This window comes from Pezoporus flaviventris, unplaced genomic scaffold, assembly GCF_033815535.1.
Source record: "Pezoporus flaviventris isolate CSIRO_AGI_PZ_B2104156 unplaced genomic scaffold, CSIRO_AGI_Pfla_v1 ptg000007l, whole genome shotgun sequence".
Lineage (NCBI taxonomy): Eukaryota > Metazoa > Chordata > Aves > Psittaciformes > Psittacidae > Pezoporus > Pezoporus flaviventris.
Genome location: NW_026892555.1, coordinates 51,930,611 through 51,953,008, shown reverse-complemented (window position 1 = coordinate 51,953,008; position 22,398 = coordinate 51,930,611). Strand labels below are relative to the sequence as shown.

Here is a 22,398-nt window from a genome sequence, read left to right as displayed (position 1 = left end):
CAACTTCTGAAAGTTACAAACACAGAGAGCTACAAGACTGGGTGCATCTCAGAGTCTTTTCAGAGGCTGCAATCATTAACCTGATGTGTATGTAATATGAGTATTATGTGATCCAGCATGGTGCTCTGCCTTCTGAGGGAGCAACTCATCAGCGTGAAATGCCATCTCCTTGTAGAGCATCTAGAGTTGTGCAGGTCTGTAAGATCTCAGGCAGGGCTCTGCTGCTCCTGTAGCATTCATTCGTGGCATAGGAAAAACAATAGCAGAGTTTCGTTTTTCTTTTTTTTTTTTGGTGTAGTATCTGCTGCTTATAGACAACACTTAAAACTGACTGAATTCAGATACAGAGAAGGCCAAGTATCTGCCAAAAATTTCCTGCAACACAGAATTCCATGTTTTTATCACTTTGAGTGAGTCAATCTACCTGTGTCTATTTAGGTTTATTTTAAAAATGTGCTTTTAATAACATACATAATGTTTTTAATTTTAAGCACCTAAGCAATCCTATTTATTTTATGACAAGTAAGCTCACATTTAAAACTTTTTGTTGAAGCATATTGTGTATTGACAGCTGTAGACCTTAGGCTTCCAAACACTTCTATGCCATCTGTGGTGGGCTGACCCCAGCCAGCAGCTAAATCTCCACACAGTCACTTACACACTCCCTCCACCTCTGGTAGGATAGGGAAGACAATAGGATGGAAAAGCATGGAAATTTGTGGGTCAAGGTAAAGATAGTTTAATCAGTGAAGGAAAGAAGAGTGGAGGGGAAAAAAACCAACCAAACTACTAATGCAAAGGCATTCACCAGTCACCTCCCATTCATCCCATTTCAGACCAAATACAGCATCATGACATGTAGAAGGACTGATGAGCTCAGATGCAAAATGTGTGAATTGCACTGAATTTTTTTTTGTGCAAGTGGGAACAGATGAGGATGTGAACATAAATGTTTGTAGGACTAGGACTTCTGATTGCATTTACTTAGGCCTGACAGCAGGATTAACGAAGACAGGCTGAGGAAGTTGGGCCTGTTCAGCCTGGAGAAGAGAAGGCTGCGTGGAGACCTCATAGCAGCCTTCCAGTGTCTGAAGGGGGCCTATAGGGATGCTGGGGAGGAACTCTTCATTAGAGACTGTAGTGATAGGACAAGGGGTAATGGGTTAAAACCTAAACAGGGGAAGTTTAGGTTGGATATAAGAAGGAAATTCTTTCCTGTTAGGGTGGTGAGGCACTGGAATGGGTTGCCCAGGGAGGTTGTGAATGCTCCATCCCTGGCAGTGTTCAAGACCAGGTTGGACAAGGCCTTGGGTGATGCAGTTTAGTGTGAGGTGTCCCTGCCCATGGTGGGGGGTTGGAACTAGATGATCTTAAGGTCCTTTCCAACCCTAACTATTCTATGATTCTATGATTCTATGTCTAGCATGAATGAGACTTATGCCTTAATTTTGGCACATGAGCACATCTTCACAAAAAAAAACAATTGCTAGAAATATCACAACTGTAGAGACACAATTAGAAGTCTTCTAAGGTGCTACTGAAAACACATCAATAGAAGAGCTCCAGGAGTAAAAATACCATTGCTTTGAAAGACTGTCAGTGAACATGAGATATTAATCTTCCCCTGGTACATTCCCTCAGACAAGCTACAGCAAGCATTGCTCTCACTCTTCACTGTCAAAGCCCACCTTTTCTGTGCTTTTGTGCATCAAGTACTATCAACAATATTAAACAAAATCATGGCAGGCTATTTACAGACCCAAACCTCTTCCAGCCTCGCATCTCCTTTGCGCCTACCTCAAGTCATATTCCCAGAAAGAACATCATGGGCTGCATGAGATTTTGTTGGCTCCAAGTTGATAAAATAAGTGTAAAGCAAATAATAAAATGTAAAACAATTTGATGGCAAATCCTTCTGTTACAATGATCTGCATTACATAGCTTGCTGTTTCTGAAGGCAAATGCACAACTGCTTGGAGGAGTTATTCTGGGAAGCAGAACAACTGAATTACCTTTGAATCAGGAAACTAATGAGGCTGTAAAACCTCAAGTAAACAACTTTCACATCACTTTCTTTAGTCATCCTTGATTTGTGGGGGAAGACACAAAATTGCCACAAGCAAAAGGAGGCTTAGCAGCTGATCCTGCTGTGAATGATTTGGACTGTGTAATGCCAAGAGGCTTTAGGTTTGGCTACTACCACTACACCCTCTCCAGGCTTCCCCAAGGGAAGCGGTCTGGAATAGCTGCCGCTGAAAGGGTCGATTTGTCTTCATTGCCACACCTCAAAGAAGGAAAACCTATCTATGTCTTTGCTACACGTTATCAAAGGACCAGTGCTGACTGAGAAGGGGCATATACAGTTAGACCTTGGGGAGCACCCATATACAGTGAAACAAGAAGCAAATATTTCAGAGATATTAAAGATGAGCCCTAAGGATCTGAAGGAGAAATCCAAAAGGAAGGTGGTCTTGATGCTGCACAGCACTTCAGAGCAAGTCTGTGGCACAGAGACCCTTTTGAACCACACTGCAAACAGGTGAGTAGAAAATTGTTTCTGTGGTTAATTTTTTTTAGTCTTACTATATGTAGTACTTAAGCTTTGCATTAGTACTCTGTGAAGCTACCCTGCCAGTGACAGGCTCATTTTGCTGACAAAGCAGCCCAGGAAGCTGTCAGGAGCATTGCTGTTAAAAAGATAGAGATCACCTGCGTGTGATCATGTCTCTCACCATCCCCATTCCTGTTATTGCAGAATAGCTTAGCAAAAATAATCTACCTCAAATCCCAGGGAGATGATGAGTTGGGTGATACATATGGCCTACTCTTTAAAGTATCTCTTTAATCATTTATGTACCTCTTGTATACTGGGGATTGAAGAAAACATCCCTTCCTCTCTTCCTCTCGAACTAGGACTGATGTCTCCATTAAGTTCTGCAGCTGTACTGGGCCTGTAATTGTGTAGCATTCTTCTGCAAAGGGAATTTGGTTTACGAACACTTAGAATGGCTGTCACTGCTGTTTTCTTCTGTTGTGTCATCTAAAATGCCGCACTCCAGGGCAACTTTCATAAGCTCAATGCTGCTTCTTGAATACATGCCCCCCACATTCATCTCTTCATTCTGCTCCTTTCTGATTTCTTATGCTTGCTCCTGAAGTCCTCATCTGTTTTTATTTCCTGCCAAAATATTGTTTTACCTAAGCCTGGATTTCTCTGGCATTTGTATGGATTGATAGCTGCAGTATGAGAGTGAGGACACAGCTTCTTACTGTGCTTTCTTTAGCTGTCTCCAGTTGTAAGGCATTGTAGTTCACAGAATGCCTTTTGGGACAACATCACACAGACTCTGTAACACAGGTTTGACTGTGCCTGTGTTAGAAGAACAACAACAAAAAGGTAGTATCAGTAAAACAACATGAAACACTGGAGAGCTCTCTCCTTCTCATCTCCTTCTCCCCTTCATCCCTCAAGACCTACCTGTGCAAAGTATGTCTGCAAGAGTATAGCAGCTGAAATAATGCCTGCCAGACACTGGCAGTCTCTGTCCTTGGGGAGATTCTTGCCGCATTTCAATAAATCTCATTCACGTTTGGGATCACATGGCCTTCATTACCTTCTGGGCTCAGGTTCCTTCAGCACTCTTGTCTGTCTTACACTTCTTGAAAACATCAGAAAATACTGGACACATACATGCATATTTCACTAAATAGATCACGGAACTCAACTTTTACAATTATTACAAAGAAGCATGCCTGGCTGGCATTCCTGGTCTGTTAAACTGATTGTGAGGAATAGGTTTGGATTTTATTTCCTAACAGTAGTGTTTCCAATGTACAAGAGCATATTCTGCAACAGGCTGAAGTGCTACAGGGTTTATCAAAGGACCATAATTCTTCTCAGAACTAGGGTTGTTTTTCATCAGTTTTTGTGTACATCTGTGCAATTTATAGCAATGACTGATACTTGCCAGCTACATTTTAAAGCAACTTTAAAAGATGCTTTCTAGCTGCAGAGGAAGCTTATCCTCATGTCTTCAGATCTGAAGCAGTTTTGAACTGGGATTTGACAAACTGGGAGTTGACAAACTGTAAGTCATTCTGTCCAAGCTGGATCTCTTTAGCAATTTAGAGGTTCTTGAAACATTGTGAGTGGTACCTCTATATAGATACTGCCTCCATTCCAGATGGCTAGCACATGAAAGAATCTTTTTAAGAGCTGAGATACTCTGCAGTCTGCCTCTTCCTTGCACTAGGTTTCCTATATAGCTTTGGGAGGCTGCAGTATCGAGCAGTTACGTCTGCCGTATCTCCTTGCCACTTCTGGGTGAGAGAAAGATCTGCAGCTCCAGTGTGATGTCTCATTCTCCCTTCTCGCTACTTTATTGCTGCACTTCCTGCATCTGTGAACATGAGGCGAGTCCCAGCTTGTTCTGGCAATGGTAAGTGCTTGGGAGAACTATCCAAAACACCATGGAAGCGCAGTACAGCCACAATCAGGAGAGGCAAGAGCTTTAACGGTATAAACCTGCCTGCTGGCAGTACTGAGAACAGCACTAGTAATAGAGCAGTAATTTTACTCACTTTTTAACACCCTCCCAGTCATTTCAGTATTGGTATTTTTACCACAAGGAATTACTTTCTCCTCACAGCAGTCATTCTTCCCCAGAACCAGTGCACCATCACCCCTTTTGTAGCAGCAGATACAGAGTGAATGGCAGGGCATGCCGAGGGCTGCAGAGGAATGCTGTGGCAAGACTGAGTACTGCAAGCCCAACATCACCTCTTCAGACAGCAGGGAAGTTTTCAGGTTCTGCATTTGTACATCTGCATTTTTAAACATACAAATCACCTCTTTTTATGTATTGGCACGGCACATCTTGCTATTGGCTGGATGAACACTGGATCACACCATTAAAAGTGCTCTCGAGGTAGCTCAGTATTTACAAGAATTAATTTGAAAAGAGGCTTAGTTGAAGGCACTCAGATGCCAAGAGATATTAAATTAAACAAGATCTTATCATGTATGTAATTATTTATTGAGCTGAGAATCCATACAAGGTAAACAAATGTTTACACTATTGTACAGTAAGCATTTCCAGGGCTTCATAAAAATGATTGTCACTCACTGTGCTTCACAAAAAAATTCATTTAATGAATAAATAATTTGATGAAATCAAAAAATATTTACAATATAAACAAATGAAAAAGCTTTGGATATATTAATCTGAGCATCCTGTATTTTGCATTTTCTAACTGTATTTCTATCAAGATTCTCTCTCTCTGAAATGGTACAAAGTGGATAGAAATTACAACTCAACAAAGTTAACATGATTTGGTACATGTCTTTCCATTAGTTCAGATAAGCTACATATGATTCATTTATTATGCACGTGTTAGAATACAAATATAACTAAAATCATATATTATCAAAATGCCAGACAGCATTCTCCACAGAACAGAAATATACACTAGGCTGTGACAATAACTGAGAATCACAGGCAACAAAATATAACAGAAAAGTACAAATTCCTTCATAAGAATATAATTGTGCTCTCTTATTTACCAGAGGACTATGCTGCTTCACCACATCAATGGCTAGGTATGAATACAGTGTTCAACAACTGCCACGTGGTTTGGTGTATGTTGGTATGGGTGTCAGGCAGCGGCATTATAGTGGAAAATGGGCAGTGCAAGCAGTTTTATAAACATCTTTTAGGGCTCTTAAAAAGAGCCAATTATACAAAGCAGTATAAGCATAACACTGAGAAGTCTTCATCTCATTTACACAGGTATCATGAAGCGACTTGCTTTGTTTGTGGTGCTGAAAGGAGGAACTTTGTGCTGTTTATGCAGTCAGCCAGAATTCAAGTATTCCAAAGCCACTTCATAGCAGAATTTGTATTGATCCTGAAAAATCAAAAGAAAGCCACAAAGTGAGTTATCGAAGGGACTTAATTAAGGGGATCAATATTTCTCTTCTGTTCAAATTATTTACTATCAGTTGTTGTCAGTGGGAACCAGTTTGCAAATTCAATTTGTATTCAGATAAGAAAATCTTTATTTCAACCACACAACAGACATTACACACAGTAACTTACGCTACTGCTCATATTAGATATGTATTTAGATGCTCTAATACACTTGTATGAGGAAAATTGACTGCACATAAGCAAATTGACTTGTACCCCTTCTGTTGTCTGTCAAAATTTGTTGGGTAGCACTTCACCAGAATCGAAGATATTGAAATTCCTCCCTGGAAGTGTTTATTTTAAAACAGACCCAGTTGCTTCCAAGATAGCAACTTTTAGTTTAATGTCATTCATACGCTTGCTACATTTCAGGGTAAGAGTTGTAATACCACTGTTCCTCCTCTACGTGCAGCCCAAGCCCATGCCAAAATACGGTCCTCTCCCAGTGTAACAGGCCTGTGGAATCAGGCCTGAGCCAAATAAATTGGGTTAATTACAGTTAGTTTTTAGCAATTAATGGTGATGGTTAAGTTAGGCTCTTAACAGCTCTTAACATTTAAAAGAAGCAAAAAAGCTGAAAGAAATAGTAGCTGTGGGTTCCCCAAATCCAAGAGCTCTGGCTACTAAAAATGCAGTTTGGAAATACCTGCCAGTTTTATGACTATGTCTGCCACTGAAATGCCTCTTTCTCTAAGGCACATTAATCAATTAATAAAAGATCACTAAGCATGTACTATCATATAGGAACAACAACAGACTTAGCTAGAAGACAGCACTCAAGCCTTCACCTTCCCAGCATCACAAGTAGGAAGATTACAATTACACTTCAGATATATCCTCATTTTCACCAAAGCAAGCATTTTAAAGGATTAACTCTTTTGGCCTGTACTTGTGATTTTGGGTCACATTTTAGCTGAGAAGAGAGTCTACCTTAACATATAAGAGACAAAGTAATATTACAACCATCAAAAAGCCATTAACATGAATGGACAATTTCCAAGGTTTTTTGTGGAGAGTTGTCACTTCAAACCAAAACAAACCTTAGGAGCATGTATCACCTAAGCTATGAATGAGTTGCATGTGAGGTTTAGATATCCTGCAGGGTTTCACAAACTATGTCTTCTTTGGAATGAGAAAAGAATAAAAAAGAAAGGATAGAAAGGAGTATTATGTACATTATTCCTTTTCTGCTTTCTTGCATATGTTTCTAAATAAGTGAAAATTATGCTATAACTAAATAACAGGTCAAAACAAGAGATCAGCCACTCATCCATTTCCATTTTTCCCATGCTCATTTTATGCTGATTTACTGATCCAGCAGAATAACTGTCATTTTTAGTAAACCGAATACCTGTCTTAAAAAGCAGTCATCTATTATTTCCCACTGTGTTCACTCATGTATGCCCTTCATATGTTTTTATTATTCACTTGGTGGTGGATATTAAAAATCTCTTTACGTTAGCTAGCTTCAGAGAGGTGTATTTATTTTTTTTGTCTGGGACACCTATTGGTAGGTCCAACAACATTTATCACAAAGTGCTTTGGGCACTCTGTAATAGATATTTTGTAATACCACGTGTTACTTTCCTACAATGGTTGAAGAATTTCACAGATATCCATACTGCATGGATGTGGCATTCTGATTTTTACATTTGCAGGAAAACCAAAGGTTTCAATGAAATTAAGGGATGAATCTCTAAGTATGGACTGTAAACACTGCCCTTCATCTAGTCAGAAAGCGCATAACAGGTATTGATAAAGCAGTCTTGAAACTGTTTCTGTGAAATACCCTTATAATTCTGAGTATTTTATCTTTTACCACAACATTTTACAAAGGTAGATGAATATTACTATTCTCACTTTTCAGATATGGAAACTGAGGAAAAGACATGTTAATATAAGAAAGGTCATAAAGGATAAAGTCAGTAACAGATCAGGAAAAGAACTCGAGTGTCACAATTCCCTTTCACCATGAAACAATCTACATGGAAATTGAAACCTTGCTAATTCAAATATTTGTTCTTACAAAGTAGCAGAGCAAGACTGAAGAGATGTGGTTCTAACTCTGCTTTGTCAGTGAATTACATGCTAATGGTAAAAATCCTGATTATCCCCCGCCTTCTTTCCTCTGTCTGAAAAACAAGGAAAAAAATACTGATCTCCTTCACAAGTGCTTTGAAATCTTCCAATGAAAAGGCCTTATATGGCCTCTCAATGCCATCCAGACATTCTCAAGACCATCCTTAATTTACTAAAAGCTATTTTTATATTCTAAAATAATACATTTAGCTTTTGATTAAAAAAATTCTCTGTTGAAAAATGGAGTCTGCTGCCTGACAGATCTATACCTGGAGAACTGTCACAAATGGGAATTTATGAAGAGCATTTTTCTTCCACTGTACAGCTTCACACTGGTAATTTTCTTTTTATTTCTACAAAATAAATGAATAAGGGATCAGTGAGTTATGTGGACTTAAGCTCTGGGAGAAGGGAGAACAGCAGGCCTGCCAAGTCTCTATCCAAACTATACTATCTGAATGAAGAAGTAGGACATTTTTCCTAATATCTAGGAAGTGAAAATGTATGGTTCTCAGCATGATGATTCTCCTCCTAAGAATATAAACTAGAGGAAGAAGAGGAGCCAACTAAGCTGCCCCCTCCCACCATTGTAAAAGCTTGGTAGTTTCTCACTGATACAATGTTCACAATTCCATATTGCTGGCTCATGGCCCTGACTGTAAACTCCCTTCTGGCTTTGCACAGCTGGCAACATCTGGGTTTTTCCATGAGCAGGACCTAGGGGAGGGTCTGGGACTTCATGTGCAGGCTAGATGGGAGGACATCAATGGAAGATGTGGCAGGAGCTGTTCTTTGATGGGGCAGATGAGATGCAGTGATACGTGTGATGGCAAAGCGGGTATCTCTGCCCATCTACACATGAGCCTGAAAGCTTCATTCTTCCCAACAGAAATTCCTGCTTTTAGCCCATTTTCCAGTGTGTTTCACACCCAGATCTTAGCTCATCTGAGAGAGAGGGATCTCTCCCAAAATTACAAGAGGCTGGACCAGCTGCGAGACACTTCCTGCCTCACCCTGGGCACCCTGTAATGTTCAAGTATGACCCAAATTTGTTTAATCAGAGCTTGCAAAAGCAGCTCAAATTTGGTTAGTATCCCTGAAGCAGTGCAGATGCTGCCTCCTCCTGACTATGATGCTAAATGAAATACAGCTGCTTCCTAAGCAGTCACATCTACAGCAGGATGTTGTATCTTTTATAGCCCCCACTTCAGAATCAGGTATCATGCTCCACCCGCCTGCAAGTAAGAACTCCATGCTGGAGTGTAAGGACCTGCTGGTTTAAGCTGGTTCTGCAGCTTTTCTGGTATAGCAGCTGGCACTTGAGCAATGCTCCATTAAAAGAAAAAAAGAAAAAAAGCTCATAAAACACTCTCTAGGAAAATAATTGCACGTGGCCCCTTGTTTCTGAACTTCTTTAATCTTTCTATGAGATAGAGCAACCATAATTAAATGCAATATTCTGGATGTCAAACTGAAATTCATAGCTTTGATAAATATTAGGTGATTAAGCTATTTATAAAATATATAATTTGAAAATCTGGCATTTCATTTTACATAACTATTATTTCTACCATGCAAGGGCTGCTCTCCACTTGGCTCAGCCTGCTAGAAAAGAAAATTAATAAGGATGTTCGGCTGAAAGTTTAAAACTCTTAAAAAATTCAAATGAACAGAGACAAAGTCTCCTTGGGAAGAAAGCAGTGTAAAAATACTCTTACAAGTGAAGTGACTTCATTATCCCCTTTGAAAATGACTTGCTTGCTTTGTGAACAACTCCCACTGCAAATCCTGGAAATCTTACTGAGTCTTCTGAGAAAAAGGAACATCTTCTATTTAGTGATGCAGTTAAAAAGCTCATACCAGAAGGTCCACCATGTTAGGCTTATTATTCCTTAGTGTCTTCACAGCATGGAATACGTCAACAGCCCTCTGATGTCGAAGCATTTCACAAACAATGCTGATTGCACAAAATGTCCCACTGCGGCCACCTCCATTCCTACAATAAGAGAGATGAAACAGCTCAGCTACAATTGACTCCCATATTACAAGTTTGTACAGCACCATGGATGACTAAAGAAAGCATGAGTTCTAATAGGAAGAAACAACAGAACATTCCTGTCCCCGAAAGCTACCAAACTCTGGGCAAAACACACTTTTTAATTGGAATTAATGGGCTGAAAGACCTCAAAGCTATGATTCACAATACAACAGGCTGAAAGCCTAGTGGGAATACAATAGCTGAGTTTTGCACCAGCCTTCAGTGAACATTTGAGACAGCACAAAGAGGATGCTGAAATGATGACAAGGTACTTTTAGATTCAAAACCCCTTTGCACTCTAAACACACAAGACTGCAATGAGCATCAGGCCTAGAAATATTAGCGATAAAATGGATATTTGAGTTCTTTTACTCCAGATCGTTGTGCTTTCCTCCGGGACCAAAAGGTGTTTTGAAGGAATAGCAGAAGTTCCAAAAGTCTCGTTTGTAGCCCTTCTGCTGGCTGCACATTTGGCAGGGTACCAGGTGGTGCTGCCACCTTCCCCTGGCAGCAGGCAGAGGGGCCAGCTGCCTGGCAGTGACTACTTTTAAAAGTGTATATAGTCCTCCTTTACCCACAGTATCAGAGGATGAGAACCCAAAGTGACTTGCTAACAAAGAAGCCAGGCAGAAATGTTCATATGCATGATCAAATACAGTATTTAATAATACTTTATCCCTGGTTATTTTTAATCTTCAAGAGAATCTTTTTCTTTCTGGGAACCCTATTATTTCTAAAGCTGCTCGAGGCTTTAGGCTACAATCTTTAGGCTGTGCTTCGCGGAAAATAATAAACCTTAATAATTACCAGAGTGCAGACTAGTTAGGTAGCAGGTCTTTCAAACCAGCTTCACAAATGGTTGATTTTCAAAGGAAGATACAACGTCGCACATCTGTCACATCCCGGCAGTATGAAAAGAATGCTCTCTGCTGCCAAAACATTGCCTGATATTGTGGGACTCTTTGAGAATTTTAATTAAAATAAAGTAATTGAAAAGGATTATATTAGAGCTCTTTCTTTCTTTACTGCCTGGAAGTGACGCATGTGTGATGTTGTACAACTATTTAATATCATCAGCCACCTCAGAGATAACAGTAATTTGCACTTCAAAAGGGTCTTTTCAGCTGAAGATCTCAAAACATTAATTAATCACACTGCACAATGCTTCTTTGATGAAAGTATTATTATCCCCATTCTACAGATGGGGAAACCAAAGAGCAATGACTTGTTCAAGGTCAGTGATAGTGGGAATTATTAATATACTCTTAGATTTTCCTCCATCTATCTAACATTGGGTCCCAACTTTTGAAAGTGTGTTAGTGTGTGCTTTTGCAGTTAGCATGCCCCTTTTCTAAAAGATGGTTAGAGGAAGAGGGATGCAACTTCAAGCACTGAAGACTCAGTCTCAAAAGATCGGCTTCTGCTGAGGGCAAACAGCATGTACAAGTATTAAGCCGTATCAAAAGAAGGATGCTGGCAGAGTGGATGAGAGCCAACACCAGTGGAGCACAAAGGTCACAGGAGGACAAAAAGTCCATTATTATAGAATCACAGAATCAGCTAGGCTGGAAAAGACCTTTAAGATCATCAAGTCCAACCATTACACCAGAACTGCCAAGACCACCACTAAGCTGTATCACTGAGGGCCTCATCTACACAGTTTTATATGCTTTCAGGGACAGTGATTACATCACTTCCCTTGGAAGCCTGTTCCGATACTTAATTACTCTCTCTGTGAAGAATTTTTTCCTAATATCTAATCTAAACCTCCCCTGGTACAAAATGTAAGGCAATTACAGGATCATCATAACTGGTCAATCATGCCATATTTACTGCTGTGCTTTACGTCTGGAAGAGGAATCACCCTTCTGTTTCCAGTACTTACAAGCAATGTACAACTGTGCGCCCCTCTCCCCCATTATATTCTTCTTGCCACTTCTCTACTTGGCGGATGAGCTTCAGGAAGGAGCGTTTAGAAACTGGAGTGTCTCTGTACATGGGCCATCCCAGGAACTGGAACTGCTGCACCATCCGATAGCCATCTTGGGGCTGCAGAGATTCAGGCAACAAGCAGGAAAAATAAAAGCATTTTTTGGTACATAATTGAGATATTTGCATCAGTAAGGGAGGTTGTTCAAGAAGATCACTGCTGACAAACTACTGATGTAATTTTAACTGCCCCTGAGGAGTTATAACTTTTAATTTCCAACAGAGTTATTAGAACAAGAGATTTTAAACAGTGCTATACAAATAGACTAGACTAGCACAATGTTACAGCTGCAGGATAAAGCAAGTAATTAATTAATATCATAGCAGAAACTTGGTAGCAAAGAGGAAGCTGCAACACAACTTCAATTATATACTTTTTTTATATGCTTCAGCATTTTGAAGAATGCTTGTATGCTTCTGTCTTTTTTATATAAGAAAGGTCAAAACCTCTCAAGACATTCTGAAGCAGGAAACATTTAAAATCCCAAATAAAACCTTAAGATGTTTCTGCTTATAAAAATAATCTAACTACATTTTATTTTACTGTGTGTTACTGCAGCAGTCAGATCCCCTCTGGTGAAATGCTACTGAACAGTTGCTTTATGGTGATTTAAAATAAAAAAGGAGCATAGAACAAGTGTTAGTGGCAGAAAATTACAGTCCTTTGAAAAGGGCATAATAAATACACACATGAAAACGGTTTTTTGGAGTCTAGGATTTGCCACTTTCACTTCTGTGCAAAGTGAGGGCATTTAGCAACACATAGAAATGTTGACATACAATTTTTTCTCTAGAGTAAGAGGCAATAGAGAGGATGCAATATTAACGAGATAAGGGAATAAACCAAAGTGGATGCAGCATTAGATATGTTTTTCAATGGGTTTTGTCTGCTTTATGTCAAAATTTGGAATCTACTGATTTCCTGGCCAGTTTCTTTCAGCTGATGGTCCCTCTTCCCAAAGCACATCAGCCAGACCCAGCTCCTGCTAAAGTTCACATTAACACTGCTGGAGATCGTGTTTTTACATTGCCACTATTACTGTGAATGCCAGGCCTTCACAGTATTCATAGAATCATGGAATCATAGAGTAGTTAGGGTTGGAAAGGACCTTAAGATCATCTAGTTCCAATCCCCCTGCCATGTATCTTGAGGCTTACAGTTGGTTTCCCTTTTTGGGTATTAGTATGGTTTTGGGTGTGGTTTTGGGGGCTTTCACTGTCCTAGGAGCTACTGGATCTAGGGTAGTGCTGACTCTTTTCAGCAGGAAATGCTGCGAATTCCTAGCTGTGGTTCTTTGGTGACTGATACCAGTCCATTGCAAAGGCTCCCTCCATCTGGATGGGAAGAGATGCCTGGTCTGTGGTGGAATCTTTTTTCCACTCATCTTGGAACACGTGTTGTCTAGTCTTCTCTCAATTTTGTGGGAGTGGTAAAGCTGGACATGAGAACATATTCGTCCCTCTGAAGTGCTTACATGTATTACAAAGTGTGATTAGTGGGACAAAATCTTTGCTAAAAGCCTGGGACTAGTACTGACAAAGATGCCTAGTATTGGTGCACAGCTTTCTTCACATGGCACAGGACACAAATATGCAAGATGGCTAATTCCACACTCTTGAAAACAGCACTGATTTCGGTATTTCTGGGGTACCATACAATCTGAATACTGCATTTATTTCATTTGCATTTAGCACACTTGAGATATGCATTAAAATATTTTTTACTTTAATTATATGCAGAAGGCTTTTTTCTCATTGATTACGGCGTGACTCAGTATTGCACCGCTGCTTCCAAATAAATATGCTATGAAATGAGAATGGTTTTATATGAGTTTAACTTCCATTTTTGTGAGTTGAGTACAGTCAAGTCATCTACTGACACAGAATTGTTTTGCAATTAATATCCTTACTCTGGCCGCATTATAAATTCGGAATATCCGGCTGATTATGTCTTCTTCTAAATCAGCTGATACAAACTCCACCTGAATAGGACCGTGTCGGTGTACTCCATTTTCTGGCCAGTACTGAGGACACAACTATAGAAGACCACAAACATAAAAGCACACAGTTAATCACTTTGAATTTCTCGCTGCCTCAATATACTTTTCTAGATTTTAATTTGTGCTACATTTATTACTGAAATTGTCACACAGTGTCTTTATAAAATACAGTGTACCATCTTCCACCAGTTCAGAGAACTCTGCTTTTACTTGTGTGCAGCAAGTTTAAAGAAATGCCTTTTCACTTAACTGAACATGCTATTGCTTGCCGCTATACTTGCCATTCTCTAGTATTTGGAGTAACACATCTGACACTCAACATCGATTCTGCAACATGTTATGACAAGACAGGGGGGTGCTGTCAAATATTACTGTATCTCGAAGACAGTATGAAGCTGAAGGCTCGTATCGCCAAATGTTCTGAGAAGTTGGTAATAACTCAAACACACATCAGAATGTGTGCTTTATACTATGGAGGGTGCAGCAGTTCTCAAATCTCAGGAGTTAATTTTCATATATGTTCCACCTGTGACTGATGATACCGGCTAATACCCGAATTGCTTCAAATTCTGCAATAATAACTGCTCGGTATCATCCTACGAGTGCTACCTGAAAATAGTAATTATGCTTTCTTTAGTGCTCAGAAGACATTACTTCTAGATATCTAAAGATTACAAAGTAATATTAACATTATATTGCACCGTTTTAGTCTAATAATATCATGATGCCTTCATCCAGGAACCAATTATCATCTGTGTTAATACTTTAAAGACTAAATCACCACTTTGCAAGGAGGATTTTGAAGCCAGACTCTGCTTGTCTGTTTTTTAACACAAAAACCCCAATGATTTTTTTTTTTCCCAGGGATATTTAGAGCAGTTCAAGCATGTAGCTTTTGCAAACATTCACTAAAATTAAGTATGAACTCGTGAAATTTTGTTTGCTTGCAGAAGCATTGATGTCATATTTGGAACTTTATTTTATTCAATAAAACAGCTGTGGTTTTCATTCTGCTGCACTGCTGTTGGTGATCCAGAGCTGAGTTGACAAATCACATTTACTCCAGATGTTGTTTTGCATTTCTTCTAACACTTAGTCCTCAATAAAGACATTTAGAGATGACTACATTTTACGAAAACATAACCACTTACTACATCAGTTAAAAAGAGAACAGGTTCTGATTTGCAAGAATTCACTTTAACATGTTAAAACCAGAAACTTTGAATAAGAAATTTTTTGGGTTTTTTTCCATTTTACACCTCCCCCCCCCCCCCCCCCCCCCCCATTTGGTCAGCTGAGAAAATTATTTTCAAATATTGTCAAATATGACATAAATTTTTATTATGAAATATGCTTGTGTATAGGGTAGCAACATGCAATGCACACAACTAATGCAAATGCCAGCACTCAGATCATTTAACATGTGCACAGTTTAGTACCCGTCTTTCAAATACATCGGAATACCGGTCAAACAGATCTTTGAAAAATGCTTAAAGATAATAAGCAGAGCTGTTTGCTGGAGCTGTTTTAGGAAGCCACAATTTCAGGTTCTAAAGAAGCCAAAAGCGTTTAGGTCTGTGCATTTTGCATGCATGTGATGCTAGTGACACTCTTTAAACCAGAGGCACTGTGAAGGGTTGAATTTAATTTCCCAATAGAGCATAACAATCCACATACATTGTAATATCTAAACAGAACTATAAACACTCCACATATACATAAATAATAATGATAATACTGATTGTTAATAAATATGAACGTAAAGCGTGTTTTTAATAAGCTCTGCCCTCTCTCCGCTTCTGTTTGCTCTGAGGGTTTTGAGATTTATTCCTAATGAAAAGGTTGTTACTCACATTAGAGGAAAAAGGTTTAACATACTGCGGAGGCAGGTGCATTAACTACATATCCCAATAGCTTTTAAACCCCGTGAGGCTAATAAATGCTTGAAATAGCCAGGCACTATTGTCAATTCAAAACACAGCCCACAAATTAAAAAAAAACTCCGTTCAGCAGTCCTTAACAGTCTGACTCCCTTGAGTCTTTCCTTGTTCACTCAGAAAATAATCTGAAGCTCATGAATAGAAGTTTTGTCTTTCATTTATATTTCTTTTTTCCCTGTAGAGAATTAAGGGCTTGGAATCAGAAATTCGGTCTTTAAAATAGTGTGTGGAATTCTTACATATTCCTTTGAAAGACAAAATGGAAGATTACTGTGTTTTAAAAACAAATTCTTCATGTTAAAAAGAAGCAAGAGGAAACATTTTTCTAAGCGTATGCAATAATCAACAAAGCTAAAAAGATTCTTGATCATGTCAAGAATAAAAAAGACATGTGGTCTGCTATAAAAAAATAACAATTGCTCTTAAACCAATAATTAGCAAATATTTACATATTAAGAATCCAGATTACCACTGTGTTATTCCAGCAGATGGCTGGTGCAGTTTGTTGGAACCAAGGAAATTATATTTGTGTAAGAACTTGGAATTGCACAGTTGTGAGCCAGGCTCTAGGACTCTCTGTGATTAATGCTAGTGATTAAATTGCCAAACCAGTAGGTACAGTTTTTCAATTTTCTAAAGAACATGTACAGCATGCACAACTCTTTTGTAAGGTAATTACATCCCCCCATACATTTCATTGCCCTGTTTTCTCTTCTGAAGGATGTTCAGTCCCCAGTCTTGTTTAGTTCCTATTTCCCTGCTAACAATATAATTTTATGCCAAACATAACAGATTTTTACACTGGGAATACATATCTCCTGGTAAGCAGACCAAGGTCATTGACCTGTTTCAGATGGGCTAATGAATTGGCTTCTGTTTACAATGGTTGGCTATTGTTAGAGTGCTTCAGACTTGGGTCAAAATTCCACAACCATCATTTTTGTTTTTTAACAGCTCTTCCCAAAGCATGTTCACTTATCAGAATAAATGATGGGTACATGCACTTATGTGTGTGTGCATTAACATTTTGGTAGAGAAGTTGCTGATTGTCTGATTTATTCCTCTTTCCCTGTATGTATCCAGAAGCTACGAATCAACTTTTTAGTGTGTTAGTATTTAATATTGTTTTATAAAACTAACTACATCCTAAAGCTGCTCTGAAATGCCAAGGCACTAGCACTCTTCTTTTGAATGGACCAGTTTTCTTGACTTACTTGTGCAGGATCCACATCATTAAGCATAACGAGTGAAGTGCAGTGATAATCTAGGACCAGTCTCCAGAAATCTTTGACAGTATTTGGTAAGGGATGCTGTGTAACTATAAAAGCTGACGGTTGCTTGTAGCTCTGCAAAGAAACATCGAGTTAGTGAGAGGAATGGTAAGAGGTAAAAACCCATTTATCCCATCATAGCCCCAAAACTTTGGGACTGAAAGCATTATTTCTATTTTCTATGTAATTAATGCATTGTTTTCAGCTCTTTCCTGAGATTTTCTATGCTTCAAAGTTAATAAATTGTATTTGGGCAGAATACAACTTCTGCAGATGTTTTATTTCTGAAATTCATTTTATGCCACAGGCACAGAGTAAAATAATCATAAGTTTTTGCCTCCAATGCAACTCCTACAAAGATCTGAGCAGCAGTTTTATTTTGAGCTGTTAATGGACTGATTAATCTTGGCAGTCTGCACTTAGCTGTTAATTTGAAAGATGCCTGTGAAAGGAAATATCTAGTTATTTTTCAGAAATACTGTTGAAATTCTTCTCTGACAGCCATGAAGGTACCCAGGGGATAAGTTTCAGTGCTCTTTGTTTTCTTTAGTACCAGACTATGTCGTTGATTGAGGTGTTTGGTGAAACTGTTCCATTGTGGATCTCATACTAGCATTTTCACTTACATTCTCCTGAGTGTTGAAGGCCAGCGTGGCTGTATTGGGCTAATTGTTGGAGGGGTTACTGTTGCTTTCGTTAAGGAAGGAAGGGAAGCCTTCACATGCCTGGGACTGAAATATTTACCAGAGGTAAAATCTCATCAGCTATTTGCGTCCTTCTTTCAGAGACAGTCACTGTAGATACCACAGAAAATTAACTCAATGTGTTTTGGGGTACAGATGAAGACATGCAAGATTTCAGTTCTTTGTTTTAGTTTCAGCAAACTGCAACCAGCAGGTATCGATGCTGCTGGTATATTGGTCAGCTGCTTTCTATCTTACAGGTCTTTTCTTGCTGGAAGTTGCATGCAGATGACAGATGCTTGAAGGGCTCTCCATCACTTCCTTAGTTAGAAGCCCCAGCAGTTTTTTTTTAGGGCAAACCATTCTCAAATTCATTCTGATACTGAATAATGAAAATTATGCGTGCTACCCCTTTTGCTTGAAGTGTGCTTTAAAGGCTTACATGAGGTGAACATCTCAGCTGATGCAACTGAAGGTGAAATGCATCATTTTGCCTGCTGGAGAAGGAGTGCTGAGTTTTTAGAGAGAGGGACAAATGTCTGCTTCTGTTTGTCAGTGCAGACACATTGCAGGAGCCTTGCTAGGGTGCTTCAGGTGGAAAGAAAACCAAACCACCTTCTCCCTCAGAGCCTTGTGCCAAGACACACTTTTAGATGCAGCTCATTGTGTCAATAGTGAAGAAGGGAAGCACTTTCAAAGCAAGTATTGAGGCACTGCTCTTTCTGAGCAGTACTTAATTTACAGAACAAAACAGTACTGAACTCTCCAGGAAAGAAGACAATGTAATGGCAAAGTTGAAAAATTGCAGATCAAGGGAGCTCCGTTCTAATATGAAATGTTGTTGACCTACCGTGAGAACCTAGAGAGGTTGCTTCAGCTTTTGTTCTCACTTTCTCTGCATAGATAAACACAAAGATAATACAGCTACTTTTTCAGAGGAGTGTTTTGAACTTAGGCTTATTTTAGGAAAATGCTTGGAGAACTTGGAAGGAAAGAAATGAAAAAACTGCTATAAACTGTTATTACTCTAGCTTCACTTTTCAAAAAGGCCATTTACAATGTATTCATTCTTTGCTAACCTCAGGTTTCTTGTTGTTTATGTGTTTGACAACCATAATTACTATAACTCTAAATTGTCAAAGATAGGCTATAAATATCTACAGACTGTAAAGGCAGTTTAAGTGTCTTTTTACTGATATTCTATTAGCAGGATTAGAATTACCATAGATGCATTAGAAAAAACAATCCACACACACATGAAGAGGAATCATTCATTCAAACAGAAATAAATCGAAAGATTGAAGTAATGGCTTCTGTACTATCTTGTGCTGACAGACAATAATTTTTTTTGTTAATTACTGTTTAAATTAGAAACAAAGGGAACTGAAATATTGCTGCAAACCTTATTATCCTACTTAACTGCCTTAGTATCTTAATAGGTAACTCTATTTTTCCTAGGCCAGATGGTTAAAAATTCAAGCACTAGGGAGAAATCCAGACACATATAATTTATCAAAACTCCCTGATTTGCTCTCTGAGCATGGCTTTGAACCTTGGCTATGACGTAACTTATGTGGGATCCTAAATGTGCTTGGGAGTTTAAAGATTTTGTGCCATGTTTTTGGAAAACAAGCTAGAAAGATTTCAGCTTTCTTGCGCTGACTCCACTTTCTGGCATTGCTCAGTTTGGAGGGCTGCTTATTCCCTTTTTATTATTAATGATGTAGTAGAGACTTACATCCATCAGTGCAGCATTAATGTAGTTACTGCTCTCCCCATCTATCGTTATGAGGAAAGGCAGGCATCTGTCTGGAGGCAGAACATCCATACAGCGATTCTTTTCATGATTTCGTGGTAAAAGTGCTATGCTGCAGTCTTCTACACGCAGTGTCGGAGTCACCATATTTAAAGTCTTTCAAAAAGAGTAAACAATACAACCGAAAAATTAACACAGCAGTGAAAGCATCCCAAAATATTTAAGAATAGATCATCTCAGCATTCAGTTTTGTGGGAATCAATATGCAAAGAAATGAAAACACATCACAGTCAGCAGGGTTTAGAACCAAAAAATCCTGGAAGCATACAGATCTGAAAAATAACCTCAAAGACAGCTGCAGAATAACCTGCCTTCTGAAGAAACAACACTGGAAGGATCTGACATCCCTTGAATAGAAAGAAGGTTTTACTACTTCTTCATTGCATTATTTTATGATTTAGCATAATTCAAAAGCAATTAGTGACATGTTATTTTCCCTTTTTTGCAGTCTTTCCCTCCCAGGCCTAGACCAAAATTCGTAAGCAAGCACTTAAGCAGAAGTCTTTAGTATACCTGAATTGCAGAGCTTCTAGGTAATGCTAGCCACAACTTAACTTACCCTAAATTCCTCTTTGATTTGGCTGGAGTTAGTTTGAGGATCCAGTTTATTCATTTCATAGTAAGCAGACCTAACTTGAGAAGCTGGTATAGATGTGTCCCCACAAAGACAGGCTTCCAGGATAGCATCGTGGATGAATACATACTGTTCCTGGTAAAGCAATTCAAACACTTACTGACATGGAGTGCATATGATAACAGTATTTTGGTAAATAAACAGTAGCAACTATTATGGTTGCCTCTAATCCTCTCTGACTTTAGCAGCATGGAAGCAAGACCAGAAGGAACAACAGCAGTTCATAAAACTTTATTCCACTCACTTAGAAATTAATATAGAAGGATTGACTCAAGCTAGTTTTAAGTACAAACAGAAGTGCAGTAAAACTCCATAATAAAATTCAGAATGTTTCTGGTTTCTCCATTCCTCTGCACAGCTCTGTAGGTGCTACCACATAACTAGGACTCAACAAGATGTACCCCAGAATGAATCCTTCTGAGAAAGAAAACACTCATGATTTTTCTTTTTTTTTAAAAAACCCCACCATTGTGAGCCTTAAGTGTGGCATAACCATGCACTTATTTGGCAGCGGCTCTTCAGGTTTGTGTGTGGATTTTTCTTCTGCGTATGATTGAATAAACTATGTTCTGGGTGGTGCCAACCACAAAGGGGCTCTAGTTTTATGGGCCAGAAGAATACTTTTCCTTGCAAAGCATAAGGTACTATTCCAGTTGATTAACAATACCTCAGTCTGCACCATGTTAACTCTTCGAGATCGAAGCTCTCTCACGCAATTGTATATGTCTACAACACCTTCTCTTTCTGCCATATCTAGCATGATGTCAATAACAATGAAGCATCCAGTTCTGCCAGCACCCGCACTAAAGTAAAGAAGAGCACAGTTAATGTTCAGCAGTGTACTGGAAAGTTAAAAGTGTAAAGATTCATATTGCAGGTACTTGATCAGTGGGATGATTACTGAAATTGAGCCTTGCATTTGGGCATTTGCAGGATTTCAGACTCAGTTTTTCCATTCTTGTTTATATTTTAGGTATTAAGTCATTTTGCGTAGAGCTCCAGTGGCTTCAGCAACCTGTGTGGGGATTACACAGTACAGAAGAAGCAAAAAGTACGTCTGGAGTTTAGTGAACAATACGATGGAAGGATTTCTGTTCTACCTACCTGCAGTGAACAACCAGAGGGCCAGCGTTTGGTGGGCTCTTGGATTTGACCTGCCGTACAAATCCCAGCAGGCCTGTCGCATGGTATGGTACACCGTGGTCTGGCCAGCCAGTGAAGTGAAACTGCCGAATTTCTCGAATCTCATGAGCACCTCTCTGTTGAAAAGACAAGGGTTGAAAAACAAATTGGAATGTGAAAGAAACTGGATGAGTGACTCTGTAAGAATGTAACTTCAAAGGCCTGAGCCTTGCTGAAAAGCATCCACCCCCTACCAATACAATCTGCACAGACTGTTGGAGAGCTTTCTCAAAGCAGAAGAGCAAGTTCAAAGGTTACATATCAACTGGTTTCAAAGCCTTACAACAAAAATGAGTAATTTAGCACTAGACTGCTTAGAAACTTTAAGCAACAAGATAGATCTCTGTCTCTACATTTAAGCATTAGGCTGCTTTGAAAACTGTGGCCTTAAGATGCAAGCCATGTTCACAGAACAGGTCAGCAGCAAGGCCATGAGCATACAGCAGAGATGACATTTTTCCCCACTGCTCTCCATGGGAGTTTTGCTGCTGACTTCAAGGAAGTATAGCTTCAGCCTAATTCTCCTTACCATTTGTCTCCTTCATTGGTCTGAAAGAAATAGCAGAATAGGAAGAAATCCTCCAATCATAGTGTCTGTGTTTGTAGCCCTCCACATGCTCACCCTTCAAGTGATTTGCCACAGTCTAGAAGGACGTGGATATGGTGAGACAGGTAATTGAAAAGCTGATTAAGTAATTTCCCATATGGCTTTCTGGAGCAGTCTGAATATTAGAGACGTGTATGCTAAATTTCGTTTTCTTAATGCTTGTATTTCCTCTTCCCTGTCTAAAAATGTA

General features: G+C 39.1%; 1 protein-coding gene across 12 annotated transcripts in view; it reads right to left on the bottom strand.

Annotated features, from left to right (window-relative positions):
- Nucleotides 1–5,014: 5,014 nt before the first annotated feature.
- PTPRM (protein tyrosine phosphatase receptor type M) overlaps nucleotides 5,015–22,398 on the bottom strand; it is a 472,285-nt gene continuing 454,901 nt past the window's right edge. For all 12 annotated transcript variants that reach the window (XM_061448768.1, XM_061448769.1, XM_061448772.1 and 9 more), the window contains 9 exons: nucleotides 21,524–21,678; nucleotides 21,087–21,222; nucleotides 20,345–20,494; nucleotides 19,708–19,881; nucleotides 17,230–17,361; nucleotides 13,986–14,111; nucleotides 11,972–12,135; nucleotides 9,909–10,044; nucleotides 5,015–5,907 (listed from right to left, as the gene is read on the bottom strand). In XM_061448768.1, coding sequence (XP_061304752.1) covers nucleotides 5,854–5,907; nucleotides 9,909–10,044; nucleotides 11,972–12,135; nucleotides 13,986–14,111; nucleotides 17,230–17,361; nucleotides 19,708–19,881; nucleotides 20,345–20,494; nucleotides 21,087–21,222; nucleotides 21,524–21,678 — 1,227 coding nt within the window. In that variant the 3' untranslated portion in view covers nucleotides 5,015–5,853. The remainder of the gene's footprint in view (nucleotides 5,908–9,908; nucleotides 10,045–11,971; nucleotides 12,136–13,985; nucleotides 14,112–17,229; nucleotides 17,362–19,707; nucleotides 19,882–20,344; nucleotides 20,495–21,086; nucleotides 21,223–21,523; nucleotides 21,679–22,398) is intronic.